A 20028-nucleotide genomic window follows, 5' to 3' on the forward strand; every position below is an offset into this window, starting at 1 on the left:
GGATTGGGCTTTGAGTCAGGCAAAAGACTTCCAGGGGGTCTCAGAAAATCCTTAGGTTGGTCAGAACGGTCTTTCTCTCTGAAGCCAGCCTGAGAATTGTGTCATCTACTTCTTCCTTTTGGAGACTGGCCCCATCCTAACCAGGACATCTCTTTTGCAGACTGCCTCCTGTCCAGAGTCGCCAGTAGACAGAGCTTGCTTCATTTGAGCTGTTTGGCTCCAGCATAAAAAAACCTGCTTAATCTCTTGAATGTTTTCCTCATACTTTTATATTTGCATGACATTATAAATAATTGACTTCAGTAGTTCAGAACTGAACTTCATTGTTTCATACATTATTCTAAATAATACTCCACCCCCCAGTAGCTAAGTTGCCTCCTTTGCCACAGTTCTACAAAATTAATGCTTTAAAATTTTTGCCATTATTTGACACTATCTGAATAGTCAATTTACCAACTCCCCCCCCCCATCAGTTCATGTACAGTTAACAGAAGTGGAATATTCATGGGTGGAGAGGTGAGACATGATCAAGCCCCTCCTCCCTTTCCAGCAAGGAAAGCCCTACGCACCCAGGTACAGTCATTTTTCCACCTGAAGTGAAATGTCACAATGTCATCTCTCATCCTCTGGACCAGAATTCCTTTTCGTGATATGCACAGATGGAACCTGTTGTCTGAAGCAAATGTTTCAGGGTAAAAATCGACCCTGGGATTCACCTAAAGGAAAACAACTGAGTCAGGGCCAAAGTGTGAGCCACTGGAAACTTCTTCGGAGGATTATAAACCCCCCCGGAGCACAGCTAGAAAAGTTCAAAGTTCTGCAGGCAGGATCAGCTTCTTGGCCAAGATGTCAACAACATATTGCGATAACTTCATTATCTTCAGTGCATGGAATTGTGAGTAAGAGGCAGCTAACAAAGACCAACCTATCTACAGAAAGCCTGGCTGCCAGCTATGAACCTGCATACTTCCCTCTTCGGAAGTAGTACAAAATGTCATCCTGTAAGATTCACAACTGCTGTGTTTTGAAAATGCAGTCCCCATTTGGACCACAGCTTACCGTTTCACCTCAGCACAGCTCATCTGTTCAGTAGATCTGGGCACCAGGACACTCTGGGTGGGCACCTCTATTGCCTGGCATCCCAGAAGGCCGTACAACAGGATGTCTGGGCAGATGCAATTGCCCTGGGTGTCCTAATGCCCAGATCTACTGAACTGATGAACTGCACGGAGGTGAAATGGCAGGCTCTGCTTATGGAGTGGAAGGCTATTCCCAAACCCCAGATCCAGTCCCTGGGCCAGGGTATGGAAGAGCCTGCTGTAAGGGATTGTGTGATTCAGTCCTGGCCAAGTCTGCCTACCCACTCACATTTCATCTTAAGTTGGCAAAGTCTCTTCACTCCTAGTGCGCACAGCACTTCGGAAGCAGGTCTAGGAAGAGAAACTGATTTACCAACACACAATGTTGAAAAGGAAGCCTGCCTCAGTACAGTTGTCACTACTAGAGGAGAGTGACTATGACTACTATGGTCATACAAGCCAGCAGAGTACTGGTACGGTGAGAATAAACATACTGTCCTTATACTGTCATTTCTTCCTGATCCAAAACAAGAATAATTCTGAATCAGGTCACCTAAGCCCCAATGAGCAGAAGAGGAAGGGCCTGGGCTGCTCTTGCTCAGGTGAAGTTAATCCTGTACAAGACCAGGCAAGAGAAGCCTTTTGAAAGCCACTCCACCCCCACCCTCCCATGCACTAGGGACTTGAAAGGCTGTTTGGTCTTGTTCTGTATCATTCTGAACCTGCCCACCTTGGCTGTAACCAATTAAGTTGCAGGAAAGCTTTTCTGCTTTGGACCTTCCTTGAAGGAAGGCAAAGCAACCTGCCTGTCCTCCTGAGGCAAAAGCAGCATGAGAGGCTCAGAGAACTTCAAAAACTAGAGGGCTCTGCTTTGACCTATTCCTGTCATGTCATCTTATAAATCTTTTTTTTTCTTCCAAAAATAACCCTTTATAAAAACCATAGTGGTTTTGAGAACCTGCTAGTGGTACACACAGCCATGGCACATCAGCAGGGTCGAATGCAGTTCCAGCAAAAGACTGGAGCCATTCCTTAAAACTCCCCCCTTCCTGCCCTCCCCCCGGTTTCTCTTGCTTATATACCAAGAACTGTCTTGATAGTTCTCTGTTGAATTGGCATACGGCTCACATAAGGTAATGGCATGAGCTGCTGTCCCTTGCCATAGTTCTTGCCAGAAAACAGGTGGCGGTGGCAGGTCTTGACATTCTCAGCAGTCCAAATCCGGGCCAATGTGTGCCTCAAGCCAGATCATAAGCAGAACAGCAGTCCTCCCCTGTTCCCTGGCAGAGCTCTCAGTTCACCACCAGCACATTCTCCTGCAGTGGGGCTCTGTGGAGGAGGGAGAAAGAAGAGGGCCATCAAGTTATGCACCTCCCTCCCAACAACCCCCCAACACTGCACCAAACAAAGCAAGATACATCCCAGACTCTAAAGCATCAGACTTCTGCCCAGGGACACTTAATACCTGCTCTGAAGCAGGGCTTCTCACGCTATCGTGCTCTCTCTCTTTTGCACAGTGCCATGCATACCACTGCCCCCAGGGACTCCACAGAAATGGGCTTGGACCAGAAAGACCCAGGTTCAAGTCCACACTCAGACGTTAAGCTTACTAAATGATCCTGGGCCACTCACTACTCTCAGCCTAAGCCATCTCACAGGCCAGTTGCAAAGATAAAAGGAGGGGGGAAAACTGTATAGACTGGCCTGTGTTCTTTGGAGGAAGAATGGGATTTAAAATGTGAAAATTCATGCTGCATATGGGAATGGGCAGCTTGCCACAGAAAGTTCCTGCAGGAATATTATTTTCTCTGGTTGTTGTTGTTGCCTCCTGGTCTTTTCTCCAATCTTCCATCTCTGTGCCCAACAACCTGCACCCTTTTTGAAGGGTGTAATCTGACTGCTGAACCTCACTGCTGCTGGGTCTTGATTATCTTAATTTTTGGTGAGGATGAACCAGGCAGAGCAGTTTCACATGATTCCTATGGCAGCAGTGGTACTGTACACACATGTAGAATAATCTACATGCCTAGTGCCACCCGCCATCCTATGTACTTGTAGCACTGGCTAAAAACGACTCAGTCCTGGCCTACTGCAGCCCCTCTGCTCTGGTAATAGGGACAACAGTGAGCACACTGGGTGGGCCAGTGTTCCCTATTCTGGGTGCTTGCTCCCCTCGGTGCTACAGACACAAACATGAAGACTTCCAACTCATACTCCTTGACCCCAAGGAATATTGCTATGGACAGAGGCAATTACAAATCTCTGCCCCTGCAGACTTACCGCTCACAGCAACAGAAGATGGAGCACGAGGAACTGCTTTCCCTGCGAAACTTGCCAGACCTGGGACTATCCTTGCACTGAGCGATGTAGGCGTGTAGTTGTGTTACAGTCACCTCCTCTTCACATTGATGCTGCAAGAACAGGAGACACATAGGCTTGCATAGGCCCTTGTGGCAAGGTCCAGTGTGCCTACTGGCTTTTTACAGGACTGTGCATTTAACCACTCCTTTGAAGGTAGTTCCAGGACTATGGGAAGGACTAGGGCCCCAACAAATCCCACAATTCAGGCACAGTTTGGCAAGTGATACAACTCTGAATGAAATAACCCACCCCCACACCGCTGTTGTAGTTCATGTAACACTGAGCTAAAACATGTTATAAGACTCCACAAAGTCCCAAAATGCAATGCTCTCTTAGGACATAGGAGTGAAGCTGCTCAGCTTCAACTCACAGAACAGGAGGCTCATGACAGGACTAACCTTGATGGTCTCATAGGAGCCAGTGATAAGAGCAATGAAGAGGCTGAGAACCATGTAGATGAAGAGGCTGATAAAAGTGTACAGGTACACCTGGCTGAAGAGCCACACCAGGTAGCTGTTCTGCTGCATTGCGGCAAAGGTCACAAACATGTCATCCCCATTGATGAGGGAGAAAAGGCACTCAGACACCTTTGAGAGGGTGCGAAACTGAAACCAGACAAAGAAGTGAGAATGGGTGGGAGACCCAAAATCTGAAGGCAGGAGGCAAGCTGGAGAAACCACCAGGAGCTGTTTTTAGCAAGACAACGCCTAATAGTAAGGGTGTCTCCTTCATCCAACAGGCAAATTTGTCACAGCAAACGAAACATGATAGAAGGCAAGTAATTATGACTGGCTGGTTGTTCTTCACCTTTCAACTTAAACGCTGTTCCAGCTCTGACACTTCAACAAGGTCTGCAAAGTAAGCTGCATATTGTAAACCAGAGGAGCAGAGCCTTCCAGTAGAGGCTTGAGAAGATGGGTCTCATACAGAAATTGGCCTGATCTGCAGTATGGATCCTTGAGCACCAGAACATAGTCAAATGCACAGCCAAACCACAGTACAACACCAAGCTCACAAACTGTCACTGATGTGTCAACAATGTTGAGAAACTTGCAGGCACATCAGTATGGTCCCAGGCAACTAATACTAATCTTCACTCACATTGACAAGTTATAACCACTGCATCTTTGCGACATTTGAGAAAAGGACAAAGCAGGACATGCCCAAGCAGGTTGCTGTATTGGCCAAATGGGACCAAATCCCTCTCTTTCTCTTTGAGGAAAGGGAAGCTGGCAGCCATATAAGAGGGGTCCTGTTCAAGACACTGCCCAAAGAGGGAATCTTGCCATACGTGTTGTCTGCCCAAACCGGGTTAACAAATGTCTCACACACACTTGGTTATTTGGTCCCCTTGTCTGGACTCTACCACACCACACCTTGTATCACATGTAAAAGAAGCATGTCAGTTATTACACTGTTTAGAAAGAGATCACTACTTTGTCTGCATACCTTGACGTGGTAGGGCCCTAGCACAATCCAGCCGCAGAAGCAGTAACCCAGGTAGATGACTGCCACACAACAGCAGAAACGAATGACGTTGGGGAGGGCAACCCGCATGGTGACAATGAGGATCTAGGGAGATATCAAGCAAAGGGTCTTGAAGAGGAAAAATGCAGTCCAGTATAGGATATGTGTGCTCAAGTCCCAGATAAGCCATGGACTTTATACATGGCTTTGGTCAAATCAGCTTCATCAGTGAAGCTGTAAGAGCACTGGAGGAAGGCATCTGCACTGTGACAGGATAATATGCCCACAAAGTACAAATGTGATATTTGGCACTGGGTGTAGAATTTATTACACAGAGAATTCCAGCTCTCATTTTTTTAAAAAAGGAAATCAAGATATTTCAGATATAGGATCTTGGGTGCGTCATTGAGCTCTCAGCCTTTCCTGTGCCATTGAGGGATGAAGAGAGAGACAGACAACAGAGAGGCACTCAGCTCACATTGTACTTCTGGAAGAAGCTCAGGTAGCGCATGACACCAACCCAGACCAGGAGCGTGGAGGTTCCCAGAAGGATGCTACACACATCGTAGTTGGCAAAGGTCTGCAAACAAACAACACATCATGCCAGGCTGTCCTTCAGGCACCATCAGCTGTGATGGAAATACAGTCATGCAGCTCAGAACATGGCCCAGACTCCTGACAAGGGTTCTAGTCTACAGCCTGCTTTGCCAGTTCCTTACCTTGGATTCAATTCCAATCTTCATTATGGTCCCAGACACAGTAAGGATGTCGCTCACCACAAGCAGAATGTACCAGCTGTTCACAAACTCCATGCGATCAGATAAGCAGATTTCTTGGTTGTAGCGGCGCTGAAAGAACTGAGTGAATTCCTGTATGCAGGAAAGGAGTCCTTGTGAGCTGCTCACTTACCTGACACAAAACCCTCTAAACCCCTCCAACCCAAGTCTTCGTCTCTCCCTATTGCTTTCTATCTCTTTCCCTTAGCTCCTGAAAAGGAAGGCAGGGCTTTTCCTCTTAACAGAATCATTAATGTACTTTTGAAAAAAACTGGAGGGCTGTTCAGTGACTTCCTTTGAGGCCCACAAGGCAGCAAGAACCAGAGACAGACCCAGCCCTTTCCTGCTATCTTCAGGCATATGCTCATTAAAAAGATATGTTAGGGGTTCAACTGCTCTGTCTCAACTCAGTTGATGTTTCAGTGCACAATAGCAATTCTAACACTTTTACGTAACTAATTATTCCCACTTCTTTCACCATATACGTGCATAGTGTGATGGCTATGGAGGGCTTCCACATGCCATAGTTTTCATGATGCAATTGCAAAAGTCACTGTTTAATGGGGGAAAATGGTTGACCTCCACCTCTGGAAGAGTGTTGCAGGAAAGCTCAATACAGGGCAAAAGCAGCTGCTTCACAGATCTATTGCAATCTTAGAATGTTAACATCTGAAATACATTTTTGGTTGTATAGGTGCATAAACTTAGAAAATATCCAGATTTGCCTACAATGTGTCCCTTGAATTTGGTGTGTATGTGATCAGTAGGATCTAAGTAGCTGATAAACATTCCTGTGATGGCCTCTGCATGTCCTCTGTTTCAACATTCAACTTTCCAACTCCATTGCCTCCTCTTTTAAAACCATGTCTGAGTATTAATCGTCTATAGACCCAACATACCCGGCTACTTTTATGTGTGTTGATGGAGTAGAGTCTGGTCTTGCACATCTTCAGGTACAGGCACCCCCATTATCTGGATCTATTCCAGTCCCCGCCCCCATGAATACAGGGGGCTTAACCATGGATACAGGGGGGCCGTATCTCAGTGGCCATTAATGTTGTTTAAAGGCTTACCATAACAAAGTGTTTCTTGCTTTTACAGGTCACTATAAGCTTGCAAGCTTATAGTGGATGCAGGTAGGTTGCTGGCAGCCTGAATGCTTGAAGAGACTAGATCGAAGGTTAACAGGAAGCAGGTTAACATGCAAGCTTATAGTGACCTATAAAAGCAAGAAACACTTTGCCACTGTAAGGCTTGAAGCAATGTTGATGGGCTTGGGGGGGGGGTCAGATCAGCAGATAACTGAATCTGCAGGTACTGAATCCACTGATACAGGGGGACTATACTTTTAAAATCTTGCCTCTGCCTCCACTCCCCCCCAATTTTATAGCATATCTCCAGTTATTGGTGTGTGCAGAATGGGAAAAGGAAATACATATATTGTGTGAGTCTGCAAAGAGCAAAATGTGGACGAACCAAACCCATAAAGAAGTTCAACAGAGGCACTATGGTCTGGATATCCCCTGGATTTTATGGGCTCCAAATCAACATTCAACATGTGTAAAATATTAGATTTCTCCCCCCCCCCATCACTTTGGGTTTCTACTATTTACAAGAAAGATGCTGCCAGACACTTTGTCGCAGAAAAATAAATGGAAAACCCTCTGTACCTAGAGAGATCCTGGCAATGCTTACATGCTGCAGCAGAAGACCCCTGATGACTGAGCGGGCACACAAGATGAAGGACAGTGCACAGATAAGGAGCACAAGCACATCAAAGAACAGCCGAAAACTGTTGTCTCCTGCAAGAAAGAAGGATAGCAATGGGTTCTAGAGCACATAAAGCACCACACAGAACAGAAACCTTACATTCCCTGCTGACAGGACTCACCAACTAAATGGGGGTTTGGTCACAGAATACTAGGCACATGGAAGAAATTGTGAGAACTGAACAAGCAGTTTGATAGAGAGAAATGAAGGCTGGTTGAGAGAATGTAACAGAACAGAAGTGAGCACTTTAGATGAACAAAAGGCTCATCAGAAGTGAGCATGGGTGAAACAAGAAAGAAAATGAGCATGGAGGAGTAAGCCTATTATAAGAACAACTGATGAGGTCTAACTTGGCTGAAACCACCCAGGACAGAACACTTGGATCACTAAAAATGCCAATCTTGTTTATGACCACAGTCCACTATTTGATTCACTGTAAATATCATAATGTCACTGTATAATCTGTGATGCCTTTGGAATACAACACATAGGTATGGTTATCTCCAGCCTTCAAAGAAATCAGAACAAACAAACAGAAAAATGGTGCAAGGATTGTCATAAGAAATGTTTGAATTTAGAGGAACAAAAAGATAACTAATGTAGAGGACATGATAAATGTTTTAAAATGATCAACAATGTCTCCACATTCTAAAACGTGGACATCCAGGAGTAAAACGTTCTAAAAACTGAATAGTACAGTGTTTCTTCATATTGTGTCTAATAAATAGATGGAAATCAACGCCTCAAGATTTGACAACAGGTTTAAACTTAGATGGCACTAAATGAGACTGCTTTAACAATATTTCAGTGGAAAGGTCTAGTAAACCACAGTGAAAGTCACAGCTCAGGAACCTCTGTTACTGGATCAGTAAAAGAAGGTGGGAAGAGCCCCACGTACTGAGCAACACCAGAAAAAATCTTGCTATGTAACCTTTTTCAGGAAGGTAGGGAGGAAGGGAACACCGGTGGGGAAGACTAGCTTTGTTATCTTCTGTAGGACCTTCAAATGCTACAGTTTTATGAAGGAGTCAACTGACCTTTAAGTCAATTCAGATACTGGCTGGACATTAAAGACCAAACTCTTCAAACGCCACATATAGCCATTAGTCCCAAGTGCTGCTTAAGTACCTCTTACACACTCTTATTCAAAATTTAGCCTGGACGTGCACTATGTTGCTTCCTATGTACACCACTGGTACCTTTGCCATAGACACTGGGGTCTTTACACTCCTGGATGTCCACTTTGTTGTCCAGATAGATCTTCACTTGGCCACTGTGTGCTTGGTTGTCAAAGGTAATCTGGGATAACAAGGAGAAGACAATTACAATATACTGCCGGACCCCATCCCTTTCTCCACCCAATCCTAAAAAGAATGCCATTGGTCAGAAGAGCAGAAGCCCTAGTTCAGCATCTTGGGATCTCTCAATTCAACATGTTAATGAAGAATTCTCATACACAAATGGAAGGGCAAACACACCATCTCCTCAGATGTGGCTACTCACTGTGATAGAAAAGGTATAGCAGTCTGGAATTTCGTTGTTGATTATAGTTTGTATGTTGATGGCTTTCAGCTTGAACTGGATGGTGACATTAATAAGCCTGCAAGAAAGAAAGAAAGGTGAGGAGGGCAGGCTCCGTCGTGACTTCCCAAAAAATTCCACAGGAGTATGACTGAGAACGGAGAATCTCTCTTATCAGAAAAGCTTGAGAGATCTTGGCCTCTTAAGCTTAGAAAAAAAGGAGACAAGAATTGCATTCTTCAAAAACAGAAGTAGCAGTAATTTAGTAACAGGCATCTAACTATTCAAAGTTCAGAGCATCTATGGGTACAAAAATATTGTAGCTTGTCTACTGACAAATAAGGTTGCAGATCTGACAGTTTCCCCCTACTTGAAATTAAACACTCTGGAACACTTTTCCAAAAACCGTAACGGGATAAGGAGCCTCAATGGTTTAAAACCAAAGGTGGAAGAACATTTACAAATACCATTTTGATATTTACTGTTATCATTAAAAGGAATATTTATACACTTTTCAACCAAAAAGGTTCAAGAAGTGGTTTACATAGCAACAGAAATGAAAACAAAATATATATTTAGGGTAAAGATGTAGCACTGCCAGGCTTCTAGTGCCAGACATTTTCCCCCGGACCCATCCCCCCATGACTCCTTGCACTGAGGGGGTCCCACCTATCCCTTGGGCTGTTGCAAAAGTCAAGAAAATGTGGCAAATTTACTTGTAAAACTTGAGAGTGAAATTCCTGTAGCTGTAATCTGGTTCCAGGAAAGATGGAAACGTCTCTGCAGAGTCCAGTGGAGAGGCTTTCCTGTCTGGGGGATCCACACCCAGGCAATCTACAAAGAAAGGAGACATTGCTCTAGGAGCTGGTTCCAAATCCACCACATTTAGGTGTGTGAGTGGGGTAGGGGGACATCAGAAACAATTCTGTATAGCATGCACGCCAACCAAGATGCACTTGCCACTTGATTTCTTCTAAAGTGTCAGAAAACATTTCCAAAGTGACACCCACCCTGCAGGTGCAGCGATGGGCAAAACCCCAGCTTCCTGATAGTCTGTGCAGCACAGTAAAGTCAGAAAAGTGGTTCAGAAACCCAAGATGCAACCCCGGAACACAAAGGTGAGTAGAGCAGCTCTTAAGAGTCCTATGCTACAGAAGGCTGCACCATACACAGAATGGTTATACTCTTTTTTTCTAAGACACTATGTGGGCCATAAACAATTGGAAAAGCTGCAAGCAAGGGGAGGCACCATTTCCTTTTCCCAGGATGCAAGCCATACCTAACACTTAAGGCCCTGAAAAAGGCACTTACCTGTGATGACCTTGGGATCAATGTTGAAAGTGTCATTGGCTGGGTCAATCCTTCCTTTCCGGTAGTATTGCTGGCAGAGCATGAGTGCAGACTGGTTAGCACCGCTTGCGCGCACATAGGCATAACGTCCAATTGTCTCGTTTGGAATGGCCAAGTACTGCAGAGGAAGTTGCCACCACCACAGTGGCATTAATTAGTCCCAGCTGCCCCTTCACATGACCCCACAACCCTTGCACCAACACATCTGTGGCTGCTCACTCTTCTCACCTTGTCCACTGCATAGAACATGTGATCATAGACTTCTGCCTGCGAATAGACTGCGAACGTGCCCTCTGACCCATCTGCATAGTCCTTCAGGAAGAGATGCTTGAATGTGATTGTGTTCTCCTCTTTGAAGGCCACTACCATCTGGTTACTGAGCCCAAAGAGGACAAGCTATGGGAAGAAAAAGCCGAGAGCATAGCCCTCATTTAGGAATCTCAATTTTCTTCAAGCCAATATGCAAGTGGGGCATAAGATATAATCCTTTCTATGCAGGCAAGGCTCTCCAGGGACACAAAGTCATTTGCCAGGAATGAATAGAGATAATTTTGCTGTCTCCTCTCCTCCCCATTAGGTATTAAAATGTCCCCCCACCCAGAGTACACTTCTAGATTTAGCTACAGATGCCACCTCTCTTCTTTTCACCTTACATCTAAACCAGCAGCAAAAGTAAATGAAGCAGTCAGTCTTGGCCTTGGTTCCACTTTGTGGTCTTAAACCCTACTTATCTGAAGCAAGAAGCTGCTCACTCAAACGGAATTTGAGAACCCCTGTCCCAATGGATGGGCAGTCACAGACCCTCTTTCATGGCCCGCTAATTTCAGAAATTCCCACACCAAATGTTGAATCCACTTTTGAAGGGGCAGTTCAGCATCCTTGGTGCTGCCACCGAAGACACACTAGGATCACATCCTTTCTCATGACTGAACTCTTATTTATACATTCATATTTGCCAAGGATATACACAACAGCTGACTGTACTGTCAGCTTCAGCCAACACAGATTTCATGAAAAAATATTAAAAGTGACTTTCCTTTCTCAAAACAGCTTTGGTATGTTTAAAGAAAATTATATTCTCTGGAGGACATCACCCACATGTAGAATCCTCAAAGTACCTTTACTGATTTGTACAATAGAAGCACATTTAATTACCTATAAGCCAATTACCTGAGCAAAATTTGATCAGTCCTAATAATTATGTATTCATTTTCATTCATTTCATAAACCTTTATTGGCATTTGAAACAATTAATTACGCAAAGTAGGAAAAAAACAACATTTTATAACTTAATTGTGGAGATTGCCTTCATTAACACATCCCGAATAATAATTCACGAGCGACTACATTTTTTGATAACAGCCACCAGGAAATCTGCTACCAAGTTGGTAGTTACTTCGGAGCTATCCTCAAGGAGAAAGCCCACATGACCTTCAGAGGGGCCAGTAAAGTTAGATAAAATTGGCTCTAATAGGCGTTCACGGAGGTAACTATGAGCAGAGCAGTGACACAAAATAAGGGCGACTGTATCAGGTTCCAGGTGGCAAAATTCACAAATTCTACACTCATGTGGGATATTTTGAAACCTTCCAGAGAGAACTGAAAAAGGGAAAATATTATATCTTGCAAGCATAAAGGTTCACCTCTTGCCAGGATTCACTAACTTTCGGAAATAATTGAAACCATGACCAAAAGAAGGAGTCAGGCCAAAACAACACGGGAAGCAGGTGGGGTTAAGGTTACGAATAAGTAACTGAGTTTCTTCCTCCCATAATTTTGTCCTTAAGATTAAATACACTCGATTAAGGTCTGTGTCTGCAAGAGATTCCAAGGAAAGGCCCATATTTTGAAGTTTTACTTCAAAAAGTCTATGCCAGGTGGAAGTGTAAGGGTCCTTTAGAAGGTCAATAAGCAAGGAATCAGGGCGGATGTCAAGATGAAGACATAGCCAAAATTTGAAGGCCAAGTCCATGCCATAGTCGAGGGAAGATGGATGCCCAACTCAAGGATCATCATCGATAACCTGATCATATTATGTATTGACACAAGAGAGGTGACAGTGTTCAGCACACAGGAGAAGATGGGACCCACCCCTAAGAAGCCATGACAGATAATTTTAAAAGAGACTACTGGGGAGACTTGGCACAAGACCCACAAGGGATTCTGTTCAAGGTTCACTCTCTCTTACACACCTGAATTGTGACTATTAGAATCTTGATCAGCTGGAGTACCAACTTGAATGGTTTGCGACCTTTGGCACGGAATTTGTCACAGGGGCTCATGAAGTAGTACTTGAGGCGCCTGCGGAGTTCTTCCTCTTCTGGGTGAAGGGAAGTAGGGCCTAAGCTTGGTCTGGCATCCCCATCCTGAGAGCCATAGCTATTCACCGAGGTCAGCAGCTTCTGTGTCTCTGCCAAAAGGGAAAACAGCATAGGTCACTACAGTGGCATACATAAGGTGGGGCCAGGGGGGGTATAGGGCCCCAGGTACTATGCCTGAGGGTGTGTCAAGCCATCATCCCCTTGTGGGCACTTGGAGTGGTTGTTGGGGGCCTTTTTTCTTGAAAAGGAGGGGGGAAAGGAAAAAAAGCAGTTGGTTGCTCAGAGGAGCATGCAACTGCTCCAGAGTGCTGCAATCTGCAATTGGTGGCGACATCATCATATCACTTCTGGGTCAGGTACTTCTGGGAGGTGTTGGACATCAGGAGTCACAGCTCCCGGGTGCCAGAGGGGCCAGCTACATCAGTGGGTCACTATGATTCTAGCTTTATGTTTTTAGAAAGGGGTTAAATCCTATCTGTGTACACTTGCCCAATTCAGAAATTGCCAAGATTCAGTCAGGTTAAGATATCATCTCCTCTGCCCAAGTTGTCCCATCTTATGCTGAGCCCAACTGAACCTTCCTCTCTCCTACTACCGAATCAGATAGATCAATTCTCAAGAAACTCAAACATTTGGCAAAGTGTTCACAGTAATAATTTTTCTCCTTACCCATCCTGCAGCTCCCGAGTCAGCTCCTATCAAGAGGCTCTCTCAAAAGCTTTGTGATTTGTTTGTCTTCCTGTTCCCCACTGAGGCATGCGGTTTGTCAGTAAGGGCCTAAGAAGAGGCATAACACCAGATGATCATTATATGTAATGGCCAACCACAGCAGCACAAAACTCTATGAGACAGGCTTTGCCACACAACTATTAGTTTCAGTGCTGATGTCATGCAAAGCAAGCATAGCATGGCTACTGCCTAGGCCCTTTTGTGGGTACAGCAAGAGACACCCAAAGCATTGCCATCTATCAGTAAAAAGAAGGAACAGTTTTCAGTTAGATAACCCAGTGTTTCTGGTCATCACCAGCAAAAAGAGGAAATTCCGCTCAGGATCTGAACTGCTGACTAAAGCAGAAACAAAGTTCAGTGCACAGAAGAAAGAAATCACAGTGCAGTATGTCTGGTGACATAGACCATTGCACGACAGAATTCACACTATGTCAGAGAGCCACTCTCCAAATGGCTTTGAAAGCAGGAAGGGCTCTAAATCCTAATGTAAAGATTCAGAGTGCATCTCTCTCTCTTTCAAAGTCCAGGTAAGATTTTTTTAAAATGTTTTTCTTCATTTGTCCTATGAGGATTTTCAGGCAAACAGGGTTACAAAATTTCAGAGCAGTAGCACAAACAAAAACAAAGGCTTCCAATTGCACACATTCACCCAGTCAGTCATGATTAAAGGGCAACTGCTCCCTAAACAGTGAAGATTACCGAAGATGTGCAAAAACAGCCATGAGAGCATTTTATATATAGTAGCTATTTAATTTTTTTAAAAACCTAGGAATGCTGCATGTATTTTAACACTGCTTTAATGGATTTTTGTAAGGTCTCCCGCTGGCTTACATAAGGGCAGAACAGCAGGGCATTTATTTGAAGAAAAAATAATAATAATAAACTTTGTGGGCATAATTTTCTATCACTCTATTCCCCCCCCCCCCAATGTTTTCTATACCAGGACATATTAGATGCTGTCCTCCAAGGGTAGCAGGAATGTCAAACTTAAGGCCCACAGGTCAGATATCTTTATTAGGCCCATGTGATAACTGGGCTCTCCTAGCACCACCATCAGCTACTCTTAGCTGCTGAGCTGTAAAGTGATGCACTGGCAGAAGTGAAAACTGCTGAAAGTGCAGAACTAGGAGAGCCCACTTATTACATGGGTTGCCCTTTCAGCAGCGAAACCTCAGCTGAAACGGCACTGCTGAAAGGGTGGCCCACATAACTGGTCTCTCCCAGTGCCGCCCTTTCAGTGGCACTGCTGTCAAGGTGTCACTTTGCGGAGCACCTCTCAGCTGTTGAGTTGCAAAGCGACTTGGCAGAAGTGGTGCCACTGAAAGGCCAGCCTGCATAATTGGCCTCTCCCATATCTAGAAAATATGATCAAGATTTGCATATTTTCTCTTCTGTCATTTGAGACTAATGAATTCCTAAGTGAGAACAAGTTCTTACTTCTGGTCTTCGCTTGCTTAATCATGTCACTGTGTGATTAATGAAGTCACTTCTGGCCCTCAGCAGGTGCCATGAATGCTATTTGGTCCACTGAATGCTATTTGTGCCATTTGTGATGCCTGTCTTAGCATTTAGGTACATACTCCAGGGTCCATATTATCATTATTCTAGAATGCATTACCCCCACCCCAAGTTAAACCTGCTTTTTGGTAGGAAACCATACAAACCCTGATGTTTCTGGGAGTCAGGTTTAGTATACTGTTTTGTTTAATAGGTCCTAGAAAGGCCCTGTTTCATTAGTCTATGCCTGTTTCCATCCGTCCTTGCTTTTTACCTTCAGGAGCCTTTTTCACATGGATTTGTCTGTTGGTGAATCCCTGTGTACGGGAAGGAACCTGGGAGGAATCTTTGGGCACTGGATGGGATGCTAGTCAGGGTAAGACCCTTGAGCTTACTGCCTCAATACAACTCAAGAGGGTGCCCTAAAAGAGCTCAATGCTCTACTGCTATCACTGAGTAGGGAATGATCCTTGCTCTTGGTGAATGGGCCAGCTTTCTTCTAGGTCAGTCTGCCTACTCATTAAATAGATTCAGAATTCCATGGAATCCAGTCTGAAAGCCACCAAAACTGGAATGCAGTGTGTGTGGGACCTTGCCAGGACTTGAACTAGCACATCTGGCACCCTGGAATTTGACCTGGACAAAGTCTGGGAACGGCTGTGTTTTCCTCCCTACGTTTATTTACTCTATTGATCATGTTATGATTGTCTCATCAGTGGTTCCTGACTGGGAGCAGATCACACCCACACTGACAGGATCATGTATTTATCTGTGATAGTGTCACATTGTCCCTTACACTGTTTGACCTTTTGGCCTTGCCTGATAAAACACAGACCCTTTTCCCACACCTTCCCCTCTCCTTCCCAAAAACCAGTTCTAGGGCACATAATGCAGCCATCTTGCTGAAGCAATCCAGGTCTACGCCAGTGACTGCCTAGGAAATACCATGTACCACTCACTGCCTTGAGTCCCACAAAAGAAGAACGGGGGAAACAGATCAACACACACATACACATACACATTTGGCAAGGCTGATGAAAGCTAACAGCACAAGAAATATGCCAGTTGTGCTTCCCCTTAATGCTAAAGCAGCCCCCCTTCTCTCCTCCCACCATCCAGATGTTTTTGGTGTCTGATGGCCTGAAAGAGCCACGTTTCCCCAAATCCTGACAACAAGATGTACCCATGACCTATGTATATACAATGTCCTGTTCTATTCAACATCCTATTCCAGGCAGCAAAATAAGAACATAAGAACAGCCCCACTGGATCAGGCCATAGGCCCATCTAGTCCAGCTTCTTGTATCTCACAGTGGCCCACCAAATGCCCCAGGGAGCACACCAGATAACAAGAGACCTCATCCTGGTGCCCTCCCCTGCATCTGGCATTCTGACTTAACCCATTTCTAAAATCAGGAGGTTGCGCATACACATCATGGCTTGTACCCCATAATGGATTTTTCCTCCAGAAACTTGTCCAATCCCCTTTTAAAGGCGTCTAGGCTAGATGCCAGCACCACATCCTGTGGCAAGGAGTTCCACAGTTGCACAAAATGTGCATTTATTGCAAATAAGCCTGTAAGAAGAGGACACCCCCACCCCACATACACACAAAACAGCCCTACCACACACAAAACACACCCGATCCGCACCATCACCCCTCCATGCACACCCCACTACCACCACACACACAAAACAGCCCCACCCCACCCCACTCACAAAACACCTCCAACACCCTCCCCAACACACAACCACTCCACCCCACCACACACACAAAATAGCCCCACCCCACCACACCTCCACCACCATCCCCAACATACACACCTCACCCCCACCATCACTACCCCCACTGCACGCACACACAACACATACACACTTCACTCCACCCCACTACCACACACACAAAACACCCCCACCATCACCACCCCGACTACACACACCACCACCACCACCCACCCACACTGCTGGCCACAGATGGACCCAAGAAGGCAGATGCCACTGACAGCCACTGTCACCCGCCCCACTTCAAGCTCTCACCTCCCGTGGAGAGCCCGCAGAAAGGGGGGGCAGCAGCGCCCACAGCTTCGCGGCCGGCCCGGAGGCATCAACAGAGATTTCAAACATCCGCTCACGGGACCAGAAAGGGCGGCCCTCTCCATCCAGGCACGGGCGGAGCCGGGAACGCTGCCTAGAGAAACGAAACGCCTAGACTCACGTCGCGCTTGCACTGGGCTTTATCGTGCCTCTGATGGGGGGGGGGCTAAAGGGAGACCCTTTGAAAACTCGGAACTTTCTGTCCTGGCAGATGCAAAGGAAAAAAGTGTAATCAGCTAATAAGGAAACTGCCCTGCAAATTCGTCCTGCACTAGAAAGCGGAGATCAGGGCCACATTTTGCAATGGTGGGAAACGAGGAGCGAAGTTTGCTTTTAGTTGGAAAAACACGCAGCGCATCCTCTTGGTTAGACTTGCCTGCGAGGATAAGGACCTCCGAAGGGAAAACACTCCAGGCATTCATCGGGACCCCCTGCCTGCACTGAGTCTGTAGCCCAGAATTGTGGCCAGAGGGTTTGGGACAGTGGAGTTGAGGCTGAGAGTTGTTTGCAGCACGGTGGCTGGGGAGGCAGGTGAGGCAGAGCCTCCCCACCGGAGTCCTTCGAAAAGCTCCGCCACCCTGTGAGGCGCCCACAACCCACACACTCCCTCCTTGCTCTGCCCATGGGTTGCGGGTGCTTGGGTGCCTCCCACGGTGGCGGCTCTTTTTAAACAAATCATTGCATGTTCCACCTTCTGGGAAATTTTCTCCTCCAATTCAATTTTCACTTTTTGTAATTGAGCATAAGTGTCAGGTGAAGGCAGTGCAGCCAACTGGCGAATTAGATATTGCAATTTGCTTTTTAATGTCTCCTCTCGCATTGTCTTTAACTTTTTTCTTATAGGAAGAATAGGAAATAATTTTACCTCTCAATGTTATCTTATATGTCTCCCACAAAGAAACTTGTGATGAAACACTTCCTTCATTAAATTAAAAAAATTATTTAGTTTCATTATTTATCATGCATTTGAAGCTTTCATCATTTAAGGAGGATATATCTAAACGCCATGGTTTAAATACCTTAGTTTCACCCGAAATTGTGAAGGATATCGAAACTGGGGAGTGGTCTGATAGAACAGCAAGGTCAATATCAGTTTGCGTAATCTTAGATAGAAAGGACTTGGATGCCAAAAAAAATCTATTCTAGAACAGGTATGGTGGACCAGGGAAGAAATTTTTTTTTTTTTTTAAAGACTGACAGATTCTCATTCTAAAAAAGTGGGTCCGGGTGCTAAAAGTGTGAGAACCACCGCTCTAGAGGTTATTGCTGCAATCCCATCCTCACTTTCCTGGGAACCTCACTTAGAGGTTAGGCTGCAATCCCATCCTCACTTTCCTGGGAATAAGCTCCATTGACTATAATGAACTTACTTCTGAGTAGACAGGTATAGGATTAGGCTCCCAGCCCTGTGTCACTTGTGTACACTTTACACCAGGGATGGCAAACATAAGGCCCAGAGGCCAGATGCGGGCCATGTCCAGCCCTCAGGCTCTCAGCTGCTGAGCAGTGCTGTGGTGTTACTGCTATAAGGACAGCCCACATGAAAATTGACTCTCCCGTATCTTGAAATACAATCAAGATTTGCATATTTTCTCTTCTGTCATTTGCAGCTAATGAGTTCCTAAGTGAGAAAAAGTACTTACTTTTGGTTATGACCTGTTTAATGACATCACTTCCTGCCTAATGACATCACTTCCAGCCCTCAGCAGGTGTCATGAATGCTATTCAGCCCTTGGTATGAAATGAGTTTGACACCCCTGCCTTACACATGTTGAACGGAGATCAGAGATAAAATAAGAAAGTAGGGCCATGTAGGTCAAGACTAGCCTCTTTTTATCTCTATAGGACTTCTGTCCACGGAGTTATGATGCCCTTTGTAAAACTGATTACTTGGTAATTGGTCCAATATAAACCAATATGACTGGTTAATATTTCTCAATGATGAACCTCCCTCTGTTTTGAATTTCACCACTACACCACTTTCTGTGCATTGCATCCAGGGTGATCAAATGTCCTCTTTTCCAGGACATGTCTTCTTTTTCAGCCTCATGTCCTGGAAAAGAACTTAAATGTACTCCTTCCTGTGAGCAGGCAGCACAGAGCCTTCTTGGAATTAATAAATTAGTTTAAAATTTAAAAATGTGTAATTCAGTGCTTAAATCCAATGATTTCCACATGAAATCCATACACATGAGTGTTTTTTAACTTTTATTTTGTCGTGTCCTACATTTTTCTTGAATGTCCTACATTTTGGGGTGCCTGGTCCTCTTTTGCGGTTATGACATCTGGTCACCCTGATTGCATCCATTGCTGAGCAACAGCCCAATCCTATCCATGTCTACTCAGAAGTAAGTCCCATTAGAATCAATGGGGCTTACTTCCAGGAAAGTAAGGACAGGATTGGGCTGCAAATCCTGACATGCTCCACCCTGCCCTAATTTAAAAGCCAAGAGGATGTTTGGTTAAAGATGTGCTAATAAAGTGGAGTTTCTCCAATGTACTTTTGCCACTGGCGAGGTTCCCCGCTCTATGTTTGATTTATAGCACCATCCACATCACCTTAGGATTCGAGAGGGCTGGTCCTTTCTGCAAAAGGTAGACGAAACAGAAACAGCAGCTGCATTGCTGGGGTGAAGCAGGCCTACTTCATGGATGGGTGACCATCAGAGAGCACTGTTGTGTACACAGCCTCGAGTTTCATAATGGATGAAAGGTGGGAAATGTAAGAAGTGAACATAGATGATAATGGCGGCATGGATCCTAAAAGCTCAGCACTTGGGGGAAATAAACCTGTGTCTGTAGATGCCTTTTAAAGTGGGTTGAACTGACAGGGGTGCTGGACAGGAAGACTGGACAGGGGCTGCCTTGCTCTGATTGGTCTGTGGAACTCCTTGCCACAGGAGGTGGTGGTGATGGCACCTGACAGCCTAGATGTCTTTCAAAGGGGGTTGGACAGATGGGGGTGCTGGACAGGAAGACTGGACAGGGGCTGCCTTGCTCTGGTTGGTCTGTGGAACTCCTTGCCACAGGAGGTGGTGGTGATGGCACCTGACGGCCTAGATG

General features: G+C 45.3%; 1 protein-coding gene across 2 annotated transcripts; it reads right to left on the bottom strand.

Annotated features, from left to right (window-relative positions):
* Nucleotides 1-251: 251 nt before the first annotated feature.
* MCOLN1 (mucolipin TRP cation channel 1) lies at nt 252-16994 on the bottom strand. Of its 2 annotated transcripts, XR_010793976.1 has the most exons (16): nt 16909-16994; nt 13315-13422; nt 12517-12734; nt 10553-10720; nt 10286-10442; nt 9691-9808; nt 8957-9053; nt 8653-8752; nt 7379-7485; nt 5627-5776; nt 5386-5487; nt 4890-5012; nt 3839-4045; nt 3360-3490; nt 2162-2408; nt 252-716 (listed from the first exon to the last, which is right to left on the bottom strand). XR_010793976.1 is itself a non-coding variant. In XM_066618553.1 (15 exons), the coding sequence occupies exons 2-15, from the start codon at nt 13316-13318 to the stop codon at nt 2372-2374; spliced, it is 1719 nt and encodes a 572-aa protein (XP_066474650.1). In that variant the 5' UTR covers nt 13319-13422; nt 16909-16994; the 3' UTR covers nt 252-2371. The 2 variants fall into 2 exon arrangements, 1 of the variants encoding a protein (XP_066474650.1); XM_066618553.1 differs by having other exon boundaries at nt 252-2408.
* Between the last annotated feature and the right edge of the window lie 3034 nt (nt 16995-20028).

This window comes from Tiliqua scincoides, chromosome 2 (assembly GCF_035046505.1).
Source record: "Tiliqua scincoides isolate rTilSci1 chromosome 2, rTilSci1.hap2, whole genome shotgun sequence".
In the NCBI taxonomy this organism is placed as follows: Eukaryota; Metazoa; Chordata; class Lepidosauria; order Squamata; family Scincidae; genus Tiliqua; species Tiliqua scincoides.